Genomic DNA, 15,307 nt, shown 5'->3' on the forward strand with positions numbered 1-15,307 from the left:
TGATACAATCAAATCGCAGTGAAGCAAACTCCCTGCATATTCTTAACTAGCAAATCAGGAAGGACAGTTCTAAGGTAGTTAATACTAAAAAAATGTTTCTTGCATTTTTACCTAAAATTTAAGAGAGAGATGTTTGTACTTTAGAGCTCATTCCACAGCTGCAACAGGCCCCTTTCCTCTAGTCTACAGAATTTACCCATTTTATTGATGGGACAAATAAAAGTGGTAAGTGCTCTCTTACCTTGTCTACTCCTCCCAATGTTAAGAACATTGTGAGATATATAGGTCCTAATCCATGAGGGTCAGAATCAGCACCTTGACTTGGGCCTGGAAAAATAAATGAGAATCAGTGCTTACACTGGCCAGTATACTGTAAGCTAAATTCTACCAATGTAGGCTGAATTCCATGACCATCTCCATGAGAAGCTTCTACCATGTGAAGAGGGAAGTTTTCACAGGCTTGGTCTTCTTATTCTCAATAGAAAATGAATATATTATTCATTGTTCTTCAAATGCATTGTTTTATTCTTGAGCTGCCAAACAGAATGGAAGAAGTCTGGAGAACACAAACACTAGACAAAACACTTCTGTTGAAAATCAAAATCCTGTGAAATGTGTATATGTGGTGTTCTTATGAAACACCATCTGTATACATAACAACCATTTCAACTGTTTTGCTTAGTCAGATTGTTAATATATCATCCTTCCTACTTTTTCCTATGCTGAATAGAACTTCCGCATCAGAATTTTTGTTATCTGAAGAGATAGAGTAGGGTTAATTCCCCAGTTGATTTAATACAGAGTATGTAACTCTCAAACATTCTTTTTACTTGCTTGATTAATCAGACAGAACAGTTTAAATCTGATCTATCTATCTATCTATCTATCTATCTATCTATCTGTCTATCTAGTTTCTTCCAAACTGTGTCTAAGCTATAGAACACTGACTTTAATCAATGTTAATTATGATAAAAACACTCTTCAGCCAAAGGAAGTCTCTAATGGCGGAGCTTTAATTAGAGACTTATGGTGCAATACTATATATACATACTTGGAAGTAAGTTCTGTTGAGTAAAATGGTGTCTAGTCTCAGGTAAGTAGGTATAGAGTTGTAGCCTAAGAGAGTTGGTATAGTCGTGTAGCTTCATGAAGTCCCCAGTTCATATCTTGCCTTGGTCATGAATTCACTAAGTTGGCTTGGGAGCAATCCTGTGGCCCCTAGACATTGTCTGAGGGGCTAAAGGATATTGTGGATCCACCCCCAAGCTTGTAAAGGGGATTTGAAGATCCGCCCCCTCCCTCATAGCTGGTGTGGAAAGAACCATGTCAGCTGGCCTCCGAGGTAGGAAATCAACCTTTGGAGAGGAGGAAGTGGCCTTCCAGTGGGCAGGGACATGAGGAGACCAGAAAGGCCAGGATAGCTATCCTGAGGCCTCTCCAGCCTCCTTCCCTCCTCTCCAAAGCACTGTTGCTAGATAGGCAAAAAGCCCGTTGCATCTGTATGACCTACCACATGTTCTTTCAACCCTTACCCTTCCTGGTTTATTTTACCTACCTGTCAAGGACTGACCGGATGGATCAGGGGAGTGGTGAATGCATCATTGAATGATGGGCTGGTACCTACTGCCTTGAAGGGGGCAATGGTGTGAACACTCCTGAAAAAGTCCTCCCTTGATGCTAATAATCATCCCTGAGTAAGGTGCTCAAGAGAGTGGTAGTGTGTAAGCTGCAGGCACACTTGAATGAAACTAATTATTTGGATCCATTCCAGTCTGGATTCAGGCCTGGTTGGGGACAGAATCAGCCTTGGTCGCTCCAATAGATGTCTTTCTTCAGGAGAGGGACAGGGGCAGTGTGACCCTGTTTCTTCTTCTTGATCTCTCAGCAGCTTTTGATACCATGGTATCCTCCTGGAGCAGCTCTGTGATTTGGGAGTTGGAGGCACAGTGGTTCGACTCGTACTTGTAGGATCAGTTCCAGAAAATAGCTTTGGGTGACTGCGACTCAGCCCCCTGGCAACTCAGTTGTGGGGTGCCACAGAGCATCATACTGTCCCCAGTGTTATTTAATATCTATATAAGGACCATATGCTGGGTTCAAAAGAACCAGCTCCAAATTTGATGTCCACCTTAGAGATGAACACCAGTCCTGGCCTCTCTCCTTGTGTGCATGCTTTTGGGCTCATGGCGGGGAGGGAGGCTTCAACCCTTTGTCCCCACCATTGTCCCTATCCAGATCATACTCCCCCTGCCACAGATGCGGTTAGGCCTGGGAGGGGTGCTAATGGCATTTTCCCATCTGGTGTGAATAGCACCTATGGCGGTGAGGCCTGGATCCAGATTGGGATTTTGGTGGGAGCAAATTACCTCTCCCCACGCGTTGTGGTACCAATCCAAATCAGCTCCCACCTCACCGACATTGCTGCTCTTGAGTAAACATAAACTACCCATGCTTGAGTAATCACATGGTTACTATTTAGTTTGGCTCTAAGTTATTGAATTCCTGGATAGGTGAACACAGGGAGCTGTTGTGAGCTGCCTTCAACATTCCAACGAAGAGTGCGGGAGAAAAATAATACACTTTTTAAATATCAGCAGTACATCCTGCCTCAGTGGAAACAGAGCATGCTAAGAATTCTAATTTGTATCAGCTTTCCATCTTTATTTTTATTTTGAATCAAGCCTTACATTCACAGAAGAAAGCAACATTTAAAGTGCAATTTGTTCAGAGTCAGAGATCAGCAGTTCCCTCCCACGCTCTGTAGCTCCAAAGTCCAAGGAGAAGTGGTCTTAAGTGGGTTTAGACTTGCCTGCCTCAAGAATGTGGCAGTGTCTGGCTCAGTGTGTTCCTAGGCCCCTGGGCTAGAGATCACTCCTTAAATATGGAGAAAAATGGGTCGCTGGCTGTAAACTCCTTGAGGGCTAAAGATGAAGACGTTAAGTCAGTGGAATCCACTGATAAGTAGGAGAGGATTTGAAGTCTCTCCTGCTGCTGCAAATTGGAGAAGAAAAAAATGGAAGAAAAATGTTTGGCTTGTTTCTTGGCTTGGCATTTCTACCTGTTTTCAAATGGCCTTAATTCTGTTAAAAGCAAAGGACTTGCAGTCAGACTAAAATCAAGACAAAACAGTGTCTTTGTTTCTTTATTTGCTAGCATTTCTTCAGTACACTGCAGGTTAATTTTTACTTAGTTATTCTTGCCATTTTCTTGCAAACCTGTTGGTAAGTTTTGATGAGGGATTGTGAGTAATTACAGATATTTTCTATACAAGCATCTTGTGAGGAAGATTTGGGTGTGTGTTTTTCACTGTAGATGGTCAAGATGTGATTTAACGAAGGGGTAAGCTCTACAACTCTTATAGGGTTGTAGAGCTTTGCAGATGACACCAAATTGGGTGGGATAGCTAATACCCTGGAAGACAGAAACAAACTTCAAAGTGATCTTGATAGGCTGGAGTGCTGGGCTGAAAACAACAGAATGAAATTTAATAGGGATAAATGCCAAGTTCTACATTTAGGGAATAGAAACCAAATGCACAGTTACAAGATGGGGGACACTTGGCTCAGCAATACTACAAATGAGAAAGATCTTGGAATTGTTGTAGATCACAAGCTGAATATGAGCCAACAGTGCGATATGGCTGCAAGAAAGGCAAATGCTATTTTGGGCTGCATTAATAGAAGTATAGCTTCCAAATCACGTGAGGTACTGGTTCCTCTCTATTCGGCCCTGGTTAGGCCTCATCTAGAGTATTGCGTCCAGTTCTGGGCTCCACAATTCAAGAAGGACGCAGACAAGCTGGAGCGTGTTCAGAAGAGGGCAACGAGGATGATCAGAGGTCTAGAAACAAAGCCCTATGAAGAGAGACTGAAAGAACTGGGCATGTTTAGCCTGGAGAAGAGAAGATTGAGGGGAGACATGATAGCACTCTTCAAATACTTAAAAGGTTGTCACACAGAGGAGGGCCAGGATCTCTTCTCGATTCTCCCAGAGTGCAGGACACGGAATAACGGGCTCAAGTTAAAGGAAGCCAGATTCCGGCTGGACATCAGGAAAAACTTCCTGACTGTTAGAGCAGTGCGACAGTGGAATCAGCTACCTAGGGAGGTTGTGGGCTCTCCCACACTAGAGGCATTCAAGAGGCAGCTGGACAACCATCTGTCAGGGATGCTTTAGGGTGGATTCCTGCATTGAGCAGGGGGTTGGACTCGATGGCCTTGTAGGCCCCTTCCAACTCTGCTATTCTATGATTCTATGATTCTATGATTCTAGGGAAGCTGTGGCCTGTGGCTGAATTTTGTGTGGCCTGGGTGTTGGCCATTGCTGAAGCCTCTCCAGTGCTGCTGGTATTAGCAGGAATTGGTAACAGGCTCTATTGGCTGTATTTTAATACCTCATCCATAGCCCTCTGATCATTCTGAAAGCTGGCATGATTTTCTGGGCTGCAGAAGCAGGAAGAGACGACCAAGAGGAAGAGGAGGAGAGGGTGTGGTCAGCTTCCACCTCTCCATCCATGTAGAGTCTACAATCTTTTTGATGTAACTGTGACTAAGGATCTATTTGAGGATTTCCCCCATCCCCCATGAATTGTACCCACAGAGAGATCAGGCTTCCTGGCCTTCTCTTTCCTCTGCTCTTTAAAAAGAGCATAATTTCATGAGGTCAGGAGAGATCCACATTTAAATACCTCTGGGATCGCCTGCTTTAGCTGTTGGCTTCCACCTGCGGTAATACAAGTATCCTGGCCCAGTGTCCACTCCTGATTTCTCCCCAGATACAATCTCAGAACAGAATGGAGGGAATAATCTCAGCAGGTCCTACATTATGCATGAGAGTCAGTGTAGTGTAGTAGTTCAGAGAGTTGGACTAGGACTGGGGAGACCCAGGTTCAAATCCCCACTCACTAGATGACCCTGGGCCAGTCACTATCTCTCAGCCTAACCTTACCCCACAGGGTTGTTGTGAAGATGAAATTCGAGGGGCAAATCATAAGCCCTTTGAAGAAAAGGTGGAATACAAATGTAATAAATAAGCAGTACATAAAGAACTGGCAAGGAGCAGTTTCAGTGTTGCCTAGGATACCATGAGGAATGGGGAGAACTGATATATTGGCAGGGAGAGCTACTAGGCAGAGACAATGGAAATAGCAGGGAGAAATAGGCGTTTTCTAGTAAAACACAAAAGAAAGCCGACATTTGCTGAAGGGGGTTACATGTGCTAAGACTGCTTTGGCTGCTTCTTGGGACACATACTTTTGAATTTCCCCAGTGCATCAGCAGAGAAGGCAGCCATGCCTTCTCCTTCCTGCTAATGTCTTGTTCCTGTTGTGTCACCTCTCCCTTACCAAGCGGGCCTCCAGCTGTGTTGCACAACAGTGCAAGAGAGGGTAGATAGCACGATAAGGGAGGGACTGGGTGCCATGATTTCCTTACCCACCCACCCCAATTGGGTTGCGAGATTTAAAGATACCTGTCTTAAGTTTTAAGATGGCAACTCTTCCATTCTAGCCTATCACAGGATTGTTGTAAGATGAGGTTTTGAGAATTGATGCATCTAACATGTGAGCGGAGTTGGTCTTAACATGTGGACCAAAAATTGCTCAGTGGTAGAGCATATACTTTGAATGCGGAAGGTTCCAGCAATCCCTGACATCTCCAACTATTTATTTATTTAAAACATTTGTATCCCGCCCTATATCATTAAGATCTCAGGGCAGTGTACTGGGAAAGACCCCTGCCTGAAATCATGGAGTGCCACTGTCAGTCAATGTAGACGATACTGGGTTCTGCACAAGTTATGAGCTGATACAAAATTTTAGAATAATAGTTAAGCACAAGAATTATGAGTGGGGCGTCCTTTATATAGGCATCTCCAGAGGGGAGCGGGCATTACCCCTCAAAGAAGGAGCTTGCTGCTCTCCCGATTCCTCCATTGATGGACCACTGTGTTTACTTGAAGGAAAGGCGTTGTTATTATTATTATTATTATTATTATTATTATTATTATTATTATTATTTATATAGCACCATCAGTGTACATGGTGCTGTACAGAGTAAAACAGTAAATAGCAAGACCCTGCCGCATAGGCTTACATTCTAATAAAATCATAATAAAACAATAAGGAGGGGAAGAGAATGCACCAAACAGGCACAGGGTAGGGTAAAACTAACAGTATAAAGTCAGAGCAAAATCAAGTTTTAAAAGGTTTAGGAAAAAGAAAGGTTTTTAGCTGAGGTTTAAAAGCTGCGATTGAACTTGTAGTTCTCAAATGTTCTGGAAGAGCGTTCCAGGCGTAAGGGGCAGCGGAAGAAAATGGACGAAGCCGAGCAAGGGAAGTAGAGACCCTTGGGCAGGTGAGAAACATGGCATCAGAGGAGCGAAGAGCACGAGCGGGGCAATAGTGTGAGATGAGAGAGGAGAGATAGGAAGGAGCTAGACCGTGAAAAGCTTTGTAGGTCAACAGGAGAAGTTTATATTGGATTCTGAAGTGAATCGGAAGCCAATGAAGAGATTTCAGAAGTGGAGTAACATGGTCAGAGCGGCGAGCCAAGAAGATGATCTTAGCAGCAGAGTGGTGAACAGAAACCAACGGACTGATGTGAGAAGAAGGAAGACCAGTGAGAAGAAGGTTGCAGTAGTCCAACCGAGAAATAACCAATGCATGAACAAGAGTCTTGGCGGAAGAGACAGACAAAAATGGTCGAATCCTGGCAATATTGTACAGGAAAAAATGACAGGATTTAGCTACTGCCTCAATATGAGGAATAAAGGAGAGCGAGGAATCAAATATAAAGCCAAGGCTACGAGCTTCCTTGACCGGAGTAAGCGTAACATCATTGACAGTAAGAGAGAATGAGAGATGAGGAGAAGGTTTAGGAGGAAAAACAAGCAATTCAGTCTTTGCCATATGAAGTTTCAAACGACGATGAAGCAGCCAAGCTGAGATATCTGAAAGACATGCCGAGATACGATCGTGAACATCAGGAGAAAGATCCGGAGATGAAAGATATAATTGTGTATCATCGGCATACAGATGATATTGGAGGCCATGAGATTGCATAAGATTACCCAAGGGCAACATGTATAAAGAAAACAACAACGGGCCAAGCACCGAGCCTTGCGGAACCCCTACTGAAAGGGGAAAGGCGTGTGGATGAAGCGGACAGTGCCCCTGAAAGCTTGTTATGCCATAATAAATTTGTTAGTCTTCAAGGTGCCACAAGACTCTCTTTTTTTAATTTGGAAGTTCACTCCATCAAAAACAATAGGATTTACTTCAGAGGAAATACGTTTAGGGTGGAGGTGTTAATGTGAATATCTGTTATTTCCTTTTCAGAAATAGAACATAAGGAACACATTTCTTCTCAGAAATGAATTTTGCTTTTTCTGTATCATCCCCAATATTTTTTTTCCTCGTTCTGCCATTGGTTCCTGGTTCAAATTTTGGTGGTCATTTAATGACTGAATGGCCTTAAGGATGGTCTTATCTTTCAGCACTAGCTCCCCTGCTATAACATCAGTACAATAATGTGGGGGATCTTAACGATGAGGGTTATACAAGTTATGGTTATAAGATGGAGAGGTAATCTTTGAGTGCTTAGGCAAGGTGTCATATGAATATGAAACTGTGGTCGTAGATATGTTGTAACTGCCCTGCATGATTCTTGCTGCCTTGGATTTGCTTTTTTCTGAAAGCAGCAAAAGAGAATGAACAAGGGAGGCAATCTGGCTATGAAAAGTAGTCAGCAAAAGCTGGACAGCTGTGTGGGCCAGATAAACAAAGCTGTGTATCCTCTTCAGTTGATCCATCCGTCATAGTTCGGCATAGGGCAGTTGTTTGAATAGGAAGGATATGACAAGAGAAGGGGAATCAACTTGGGGAATGAAGTAAAAGGGAAATTAAGTGTCCATGCATAGGCTTGGGACAGGATTAGCAGCCTGCATGCTATTTTTTTTTTTTTTTTGGTCATTTTAGAGATGTTGAAACAAAAGCCTGATTGTTAACCACTTGCTGCTTTGCAAGCAACTGGTTAACCACTTTCTTCTCCTGTACAACTCTGCTGTTAATTGAACTTGTGGACTCTCTCTCTCTCTCTCACACACACACACACACACAGAGTTTTTCCTCCACTTTCCCCCCCTGTTTTGTTAAGCAGAGTTTCTTACCATTCACTGATAGTTCATAAACTTGACAGGATTAGCCCATACCTCCTTGAACCTGGCAACATATGAAGTGGATACGTGGGTTCTGTTTCATTCTGTATACATGGTAAAAGGCATCACAAATTCCTGCAGTGCATGTTTAGCAGTGTCGCATTTCCATGCCCTCCCGCTGCAATGGGAGATAATAAAGAGGTCTGCCAAGTAATCCACAAAATTTTATTCAGCAAATAAACATCTCTTTGCACCTGAAGAGAATGTAAACACTTGGAACTTTTCTCTAGGCTATAAATGACTAAGCTAGACAATTGTCCTTTCAACAAAAGGAAAGGTTTTTTCCCCTTAGCCACTTTGACTTCAGGGAGGATTCCTCTAAAGAAGACTTTGGCAAGAAGCTAGCTGAGCTGATCACTTCTCGGCTTTTTTTTAGCTCTGCCCATTTGAGTCTGTGGCGGACTCTGGGATCAGTAAACTCTGAAGTCCCTTCCCCCTCTGAGGAAAGCTGAGTTCCTACAGACTCTGAGTTGTTAGCCTTTTCTCTGATAAAATCCAGTGAAGATCCATCCCTTGCTCCTGAAGAGCCTGGGAGAATCTCCTCTCCCGTTTCCTGTGTAGGCTGGTACATTTCTAGTTCTGGTTCAGAAACTGATTGCGATTGATAGCCTGAATCTACTTCCCCTACACGAAGAGGAACAGGCCTGATCATGACAAGCAGTAGCAAAAGAAATGTGTGTATCTGCCTTGCATGCTGTAAAGGAGGAACATTCTAACTGTTCACAGTGCACGTGCTAGAACTGTATAATGTGCACCTTAAATGGTTTGGCTAGAAGAGTAGAACATAATCTTAGTGTTGGGGTGCTTTCACGTTAAAAGCCCATAAACAAGGTCTTGAGTTGGAACCTAACACATTCCCCACTGAATTGCCAAGCCTTTCCTGAGAGGGAACCTGCAGTGGGATTGTGGTTTGGAAATAGCGGAGGGAGGGGGGGAATGCAGCATGTGCCTTTGTGCAGATGCAAGGTGCTCCCTCCCAAGGGCCCCTGCAGTATACAAGCTCTTTATCGTGCAGTCCCTTATGCATACGCATATCATGATGCTAGAAATAGATATTATCTCACATTTACTCCAAGGAGATCAGAGAATCCCTCTTTATCCTCACAACAGCCCTGTGATTAGGCTGAGAGATAGTGACTGACCCAAGGTCGCCCAGTAAGCTTTGTGGCTCAGCAGCTAACACCATGGCTGAACAAGATTTTTAATGTTTTAATGTTTTATGATGTTGTGATGGCCATTGGCTACAAACAATAAAGAAATTGAATTTAAATTGATATATTACTTAGATAGAAAATGCTTCATTTCTTCCCTTTATTTGGATCTATAACAATAATTTGTCGAGTTATAGGCTTAAAGCTGTATGTTTGACAAAATGGTAGTTAGTTCTTTCCTTTGTGAACTCAGGAATATATCCATTATAGATAGGCCTTCCTGAGTAACGCAGAAGCTGTTAATCACATGGAGAATATATAAGAGAATCCAACTCAATGGCAGCTGGGGCTTAGGCTCAGCTGCTGCAGAGCTGAATTCATGCAATTTTTACATCTGTTAAACATTAACAAGCAGTCAGTTCATAACCAATTGGTATTTACTGAAAAATAATAGCCTAATAAAAGTCTCTTGTAAAATTGGTGATTAAAACATATTGAGCTGTGCATGCTTGCTTTCATAAGGGTCTGCAGATTTTGCACAAAACGTTTGTTTTATGCAAACAGATTACATAACCTAAATTGTGCCTCTTAAGCGGTTTTTGCTGTCAAGTTTGTAGTGAAGTAGCAATAGATCACCTCTTGATGTTCTGATACTATGAGCATTTATCTCCATTTTTTAATCATTTGAAACTGTTTATCATTATGTTTGGTGGCACCATGCACAGGACAATCCCTTCCCTGTTTCTCCTACAGCACCTTTTGAGTTGAAGAGATCCCCCTTCTTTCTGATAACCTTCTGAAATATGCGGAAAGTAGGGGTTCACAGTCTTAAGTCTAGAATTATCAACTAAAAGTGTAATCCTGTATATGTCTACTCAGAAACAAATGTTGTTGAGTTCAATGGGTTTTATTCCTTTGTAAGTGGGTATAGGATTGCAGCCTAAAGTTTTAGTTGATTGATCTGTGAGGGCAAATTTTAACCTGTGAGGCTGAGAATTAAAGGCAAAATTGATTATCTTTGATTGAACTCTCCTTCTAAAGAACAATAGTAATAAAGAATTTAATAAGCTGATTCACCAAAAGCCTTTATAATGGAGGGGTTGTTGAAAGATTTATATCCAGACACAAGAATCTCTGAATAATAATCAGAAGTTGTCCTATGCTTCCTTCAAACCCTGAAGAAGCTATCTATACAGTAGAATTATGGCATCATGGATATTTATTTATTTGTAGTATTTCTGTTCTCCATATAAAACCCAATAAGGAAATAAGCCCCATCACGGCAAGGAAGCAGGAATGTTGGCCACACATGATATATACTTTCCATAACCTAGATGTTACTATTAGCTGGGGATCTTTTAGACGAAAAACATTATTATGATAGGAATTGAAATCCAAAAGTATTAGTTTGCTCATCTGGTGAAGTTTCCAAACTCTATTAAAATCTGTCCAAATAACCCACTGAAAATATGGAGTCCTGACCCCATGTTGGTAGAATTGAAACAGTAAGACCAAACCTAACTCTTTGAGTCATGGGAAGCATGGCAAGAAAGTTGTTAAGAGTTCCATTGGCTGTAGGGGTACTAACGGAAGTACTGCAGCTTAGTGGTAGAGCCTGTGCTTTACATGAAAAAACGCCCAGGTTCAATCCTCAATATCTTCAGGTTGGGCTAGGAAATACCCCTGTCTGAAACCCTGGAGAGTACATGGGAATAAGCACTGTGTATTATCTATATCAGGCGTGAGCAACATGTGGTCTTCCAAAAAATTTGGCTTGCAACTCCCATCAGCCCTCATCACTGACTATGCTAGCTAGGGCTGATAGGAGTTGTAGAACAAAATGTTTGGAGGGTCACAAGCTGCCCAGTCCTGATCTATAGGAATAAATATTGTGACCTAAGCATTGCTCTTTTCTTTTCTTTTCTTTTTTAAGGTGTTGTAAATAGTTTGGCCAAGGTTTTTTTTCTTTTTTCTTATTTGTATGTAAGTTTATTTGCCACCTAAGAGTCACAGGATTGCAACATTAAAATGTAGGAATATCTTGATAACTTACGTAGAAGAGTTAAGTGAGAAGCATTCTAGATTCCCAACTGTAATTATAAGCAATTTGAATGCAAAATTCGGTCATAATGATATGGATACTATGAGGAAATGATTACTATTTATTATTTATTACATTTCTATACCGCCCCACAGCCAAAGTTCTCTGGGCGGTTTATAATGGTTTTATTATAGAAAGTGGTTTAATTATAGACAAGTTTGAATGCCTCACACCCACGAAGCTGAAAGACCGTGTGGTCAGTGAGGCACCTACTAAGGCAGGTGATCCTTAGGCTTAGTACATGTTTACTTCCTGTTGGGAAAGCAGCCTTATAGATTATATGTCACAGTCAAGGTCAGTATGATCCTACTTTCAAGATTTTATGGTAGACGAAACGTTGGAAAGTGGCCACCAACCACTATTTATAGACTTTTACAAAGCTATTGATGTGTCTTGATGTAAACCCTAAACCCTCATAAATCCAATATGATTTCTATAAATTGAATTCATCATTACAAATACAGTGGAAAATGTGTTGCATGCACTCCCTCAGTCCATTCAGAGGCTCATCTAAAGCCCTAACTACATGCTACATGAAGACATGGGGGTACCATTGACCCGACCCGTGTCTCTCCTCCCATCCCCATCTTCATAGGAAAGGAAATGATGAGGTAGTTTTGTATTGCTTTAGGGAAAATAAGTATAGGCCACAATAAACAATTCATTCTTATTTTTAAAAAAGCCTGTAATGTGACGAATGTGACATCATTACATTGGTGTTTCTCTCTTTCTTTCTTTCTTTTACACACACACACACACACACACACACACACCAGCCCATGCAGCCTACTAAAATATTAAACCTTTGGCTTGTTTCACAAATTGGTTTTTTGAGTGAGGACTGGGCATTTTCACTTTGTTTTGCTTTTGTTCTTTTACTGAATCAGGAGATAGTTTACTTCCTTATTTGAATTAGTGTATTGAGAGACGCAACTATTATAAATCTGTCAGCTTTAGAAGATAAAACTTATTGTTTTATGCCGCAGTACTGTTCTGGTCATAACTGTCAGCTTCCAACACTAATTTTTGCTAATTTTCTTATTTACCAAAGCTGGATGCTATGTTGTAGTCCATCAAAATCTCTCATTATTTTGCATCCTGACTACTCATTTGTGCTTTAAAAAATGGTAAAATTGAGTTCTAAGAACTTGTGATAAAAGAAGACACTGAGAGCAATTCTAAGAATTCAGTAGCATGGTTTGCTGTATAGCAGTAGCTTGTTATAGGAGATGGTGTCAAAGCTTACTGGGCTCAGATCTGGATATGAACTTCAGGGGCTCATTATACTCAACTCAGATTAAAATCCATGCTGGATATGAATTCCTGGCTCACTCATCCCTTCAAATCCCCCCACGCCTCTCTAAACAAGAACTACAGAACAATCCTATACATGTCTAAGGGCTCATCAACCAAGCAGGATATTCCACTATGAAAGTGGTATGAAAGCGGTATATAAAATGCAGGAACCACACTGCTGCTTTATAGCGGTATTGAAGTGCACTGACAACTGTTGGGGCCCATTGACACATACCATATACTGCTTTCATACTGCTTTCATAGTGCTATATCCTGCTTGGTGTAGATGTGTCAATGGACCCCAACAGTTGTCACTGCACTTCAGTTCCACCATAAAGCAATAGTGTAGATCCTGCAGTGCACTTCAATACCACTATAAAGCAGTAGTGTGACTCCTGCCTTTTATATACCGCTTCCATGCTGCTTTCATAGTGGAATATCCTGCTTGGTGTAGATGAGCCCTAAATAAACACTAGTATACTCAATAGGATTTACTTCCAGGGAATGTATAAAGGATTGCAGCCTTACAGAGTCAGGGCTGCAGTTTTTGCCCATGTGAAGAGATAGGGAAGGAAATCTGGTCTCTCCTTCCCCTCTCTAGCATGCTTATAGTGCACCAGTAAGAAAGGCTCCCATTGCTCTTAGGAAATGTAGTTTTCCCAAGGTTTTCCATTGAGATTTCCAAAGTTGGGTTGGCTTTCTATTTCCCACCTCAGCTTATTTTCCAAGCCAATTTTTTGCGAGCTGAGAGGGAAGTTGCCCATCTTGACTTGCTTTCCTAACATGGAGAAAATTAAAGAAAGGGCTGGTCTCTGTTCAAATAATACTCCCCCACCCCTAACTTACTCTGGGGCAAACACAAGAACTGGATTTGTAAATGTTACCATACTTCTTTTCTTCTCCATGTTTTTTCTTTCCTAATTGTCTGATTTGGGTAGGTCCAAAAAGTTCCAGTCCTTCATTGAAAGCTGCCTAGTAAAGAATCATGGTCAGAGGCCAACCACTGAACAGCTGATGAAGCATCCATTTATTCGAGACCAACCTAACGAAAGGCAGGTTCGCATCCAGCTCAAGGACCATATTGACAGGACTAAGAAAAAACGTGGAGAGAAAGGTAAGTAGAGAAGGTTATTCTAAGTGCTATCAAGGAGGAAAGTGGTCCCACATTCCTTTTGACCACAGCCTTTTCATGTGGGAGACAAGATGTAAAAGACACTTACAAATTACATATATGTTCAGGATTAAATAAATATCTACGGTCATACTTCTTATTGTCTAAAGGTTGTAGATGTGTTTCCCATCAAAGCTTGGGTTGCCACCATCCAGGTTTAAATTGGCATAACTGTGCTGAATTCAGTGGGTTTTCTTTTCCAATTTGGCCAGTTAATTTTCTATTCCGTTGCTAGGCAATAGCAAGGTTTCGGGTTGCGTGCATTTAAATAAAGGAATACGTTCAAATAGACACACATGCTAAATGTAGTTTTAGCTATCTCTTTTTAGTATGTGAACCAATGATGATCGAATTTTCTTGTGTTTTGTTATGTTATATGGTGCTGCAAAAGCACTCTGAATATTTCAAACAAACAAAACAAATTACCAGGTTATTACACAACAGTGTTTAGTGCTGTGATATTTATTGAAGGCATCTGTTATTTGAATGAACAGATTTACTTTCGATTGAATTGGGTAATAAAATGAAGAGCTATTAGCAGAAGAAAGTTCAATGAATGCATTTTCAGCCTACTAACTTCACAATGTGAATTTATTGAATATCTATTTTCAATAAATTGTGAACTGCCCAGAGAGCTCCGGCTATTGGGCGGTATAGAAATGTAATTAATAATAAATAAATAAATAATATCAGTAAAAATTTATAGAAAATATTTTAAATCAACACATCACTATTTCTCTAACTTTGCCAAATTGATGGGGTGGGTGTTCTCCTTGAAATGCAAGTGAATCTGGTTCAAATTATAGAGAGAAAGGTAGGAGGCCCTTAATGAAATCTACAAACCCCCATCTCCTGACAAACACCCCAAATTTAGTCAAATCATGACCCCTGATAGCCTTCTAAAAACAGTAACTAAGGAGACCACAAAAGGTAAAGGGGCCACCCCCTGTGCCCCTTCTTGGCACAATTTGTAGATCATTAATTCAAATATAATTCATAATGATTAAAGGCCATTTTTAGTGTAGTGTTAGACATGTTTTGTTTTAGAAATGATACTTGTACCATAGAGATGACATATAATTGGCTATTATGAGCCTCTTTCTCTTGCAACAATTTTGTTTGCCCAGTAAAGAGTCTGTATTGGAGATGCCTGGGATTGAACTCAGCATCTTTTGTATTCAGGGCTTTTGCGCTGTCCCTGACCGCCTTCTTATAGAGTCAAAATACCTCATTTTGCTCTGCTAAAGTAATATTAAATCTTGGTTCCAAGTCACCCAGCATCATATTTCAGCCCATGTGCCTTATGAGCTATTAACATAAGTCATATATATGTTCAGACCCCATCCTGGAAAGAGTTAGGGATCATTTGGTGAT

At 41.1% G+C, this 15,307-nt stretch overlaps 1 protein-coding gene across 4 annotated transcripts in view; it reads left to right on the plus strand.

The window, feature by feature from the left end:
* The window catches only part of TNIK (TRAF2 and NCK interacting kinase), a 343,273-nt gene that overhangs the window by 227,111 nt on the left and 100,855 nt on the right, over positions 1-15,307 (plus strand). For all 4 annotated transcript variants that reach the window (XM_063131980.1, XM_063131983.1, XM_063131982.1 and 1 more), the window contains exon 10: positions 13,701-13,876. In XM_063131980.1, coding sequence (XP_062988050.1) covers positions 13,701-13,876 — 176 coding nt within the window. The remainder of the gene's footprint in view (positions 1-13,700; positions 13,877-15,307) is intronic.

Source organism: Elgaria multicarinata, chromosome 8 (assembly GCF_023053635.1).
Source record: "Elgaria multicarinata webbii isolate HBS135686 ecotype San Diego chromosome 8, rElgMul1.1.pri, whole genome shotgun sequence".
In the NCBI taxonomy this organism is placed as follows: domain Eukaryota; kingdom Metazoa; phylum Chordata; class Lepidosauria; order Squamata; family Anguidae; genus Elgaria; species Elgaria multicarinata.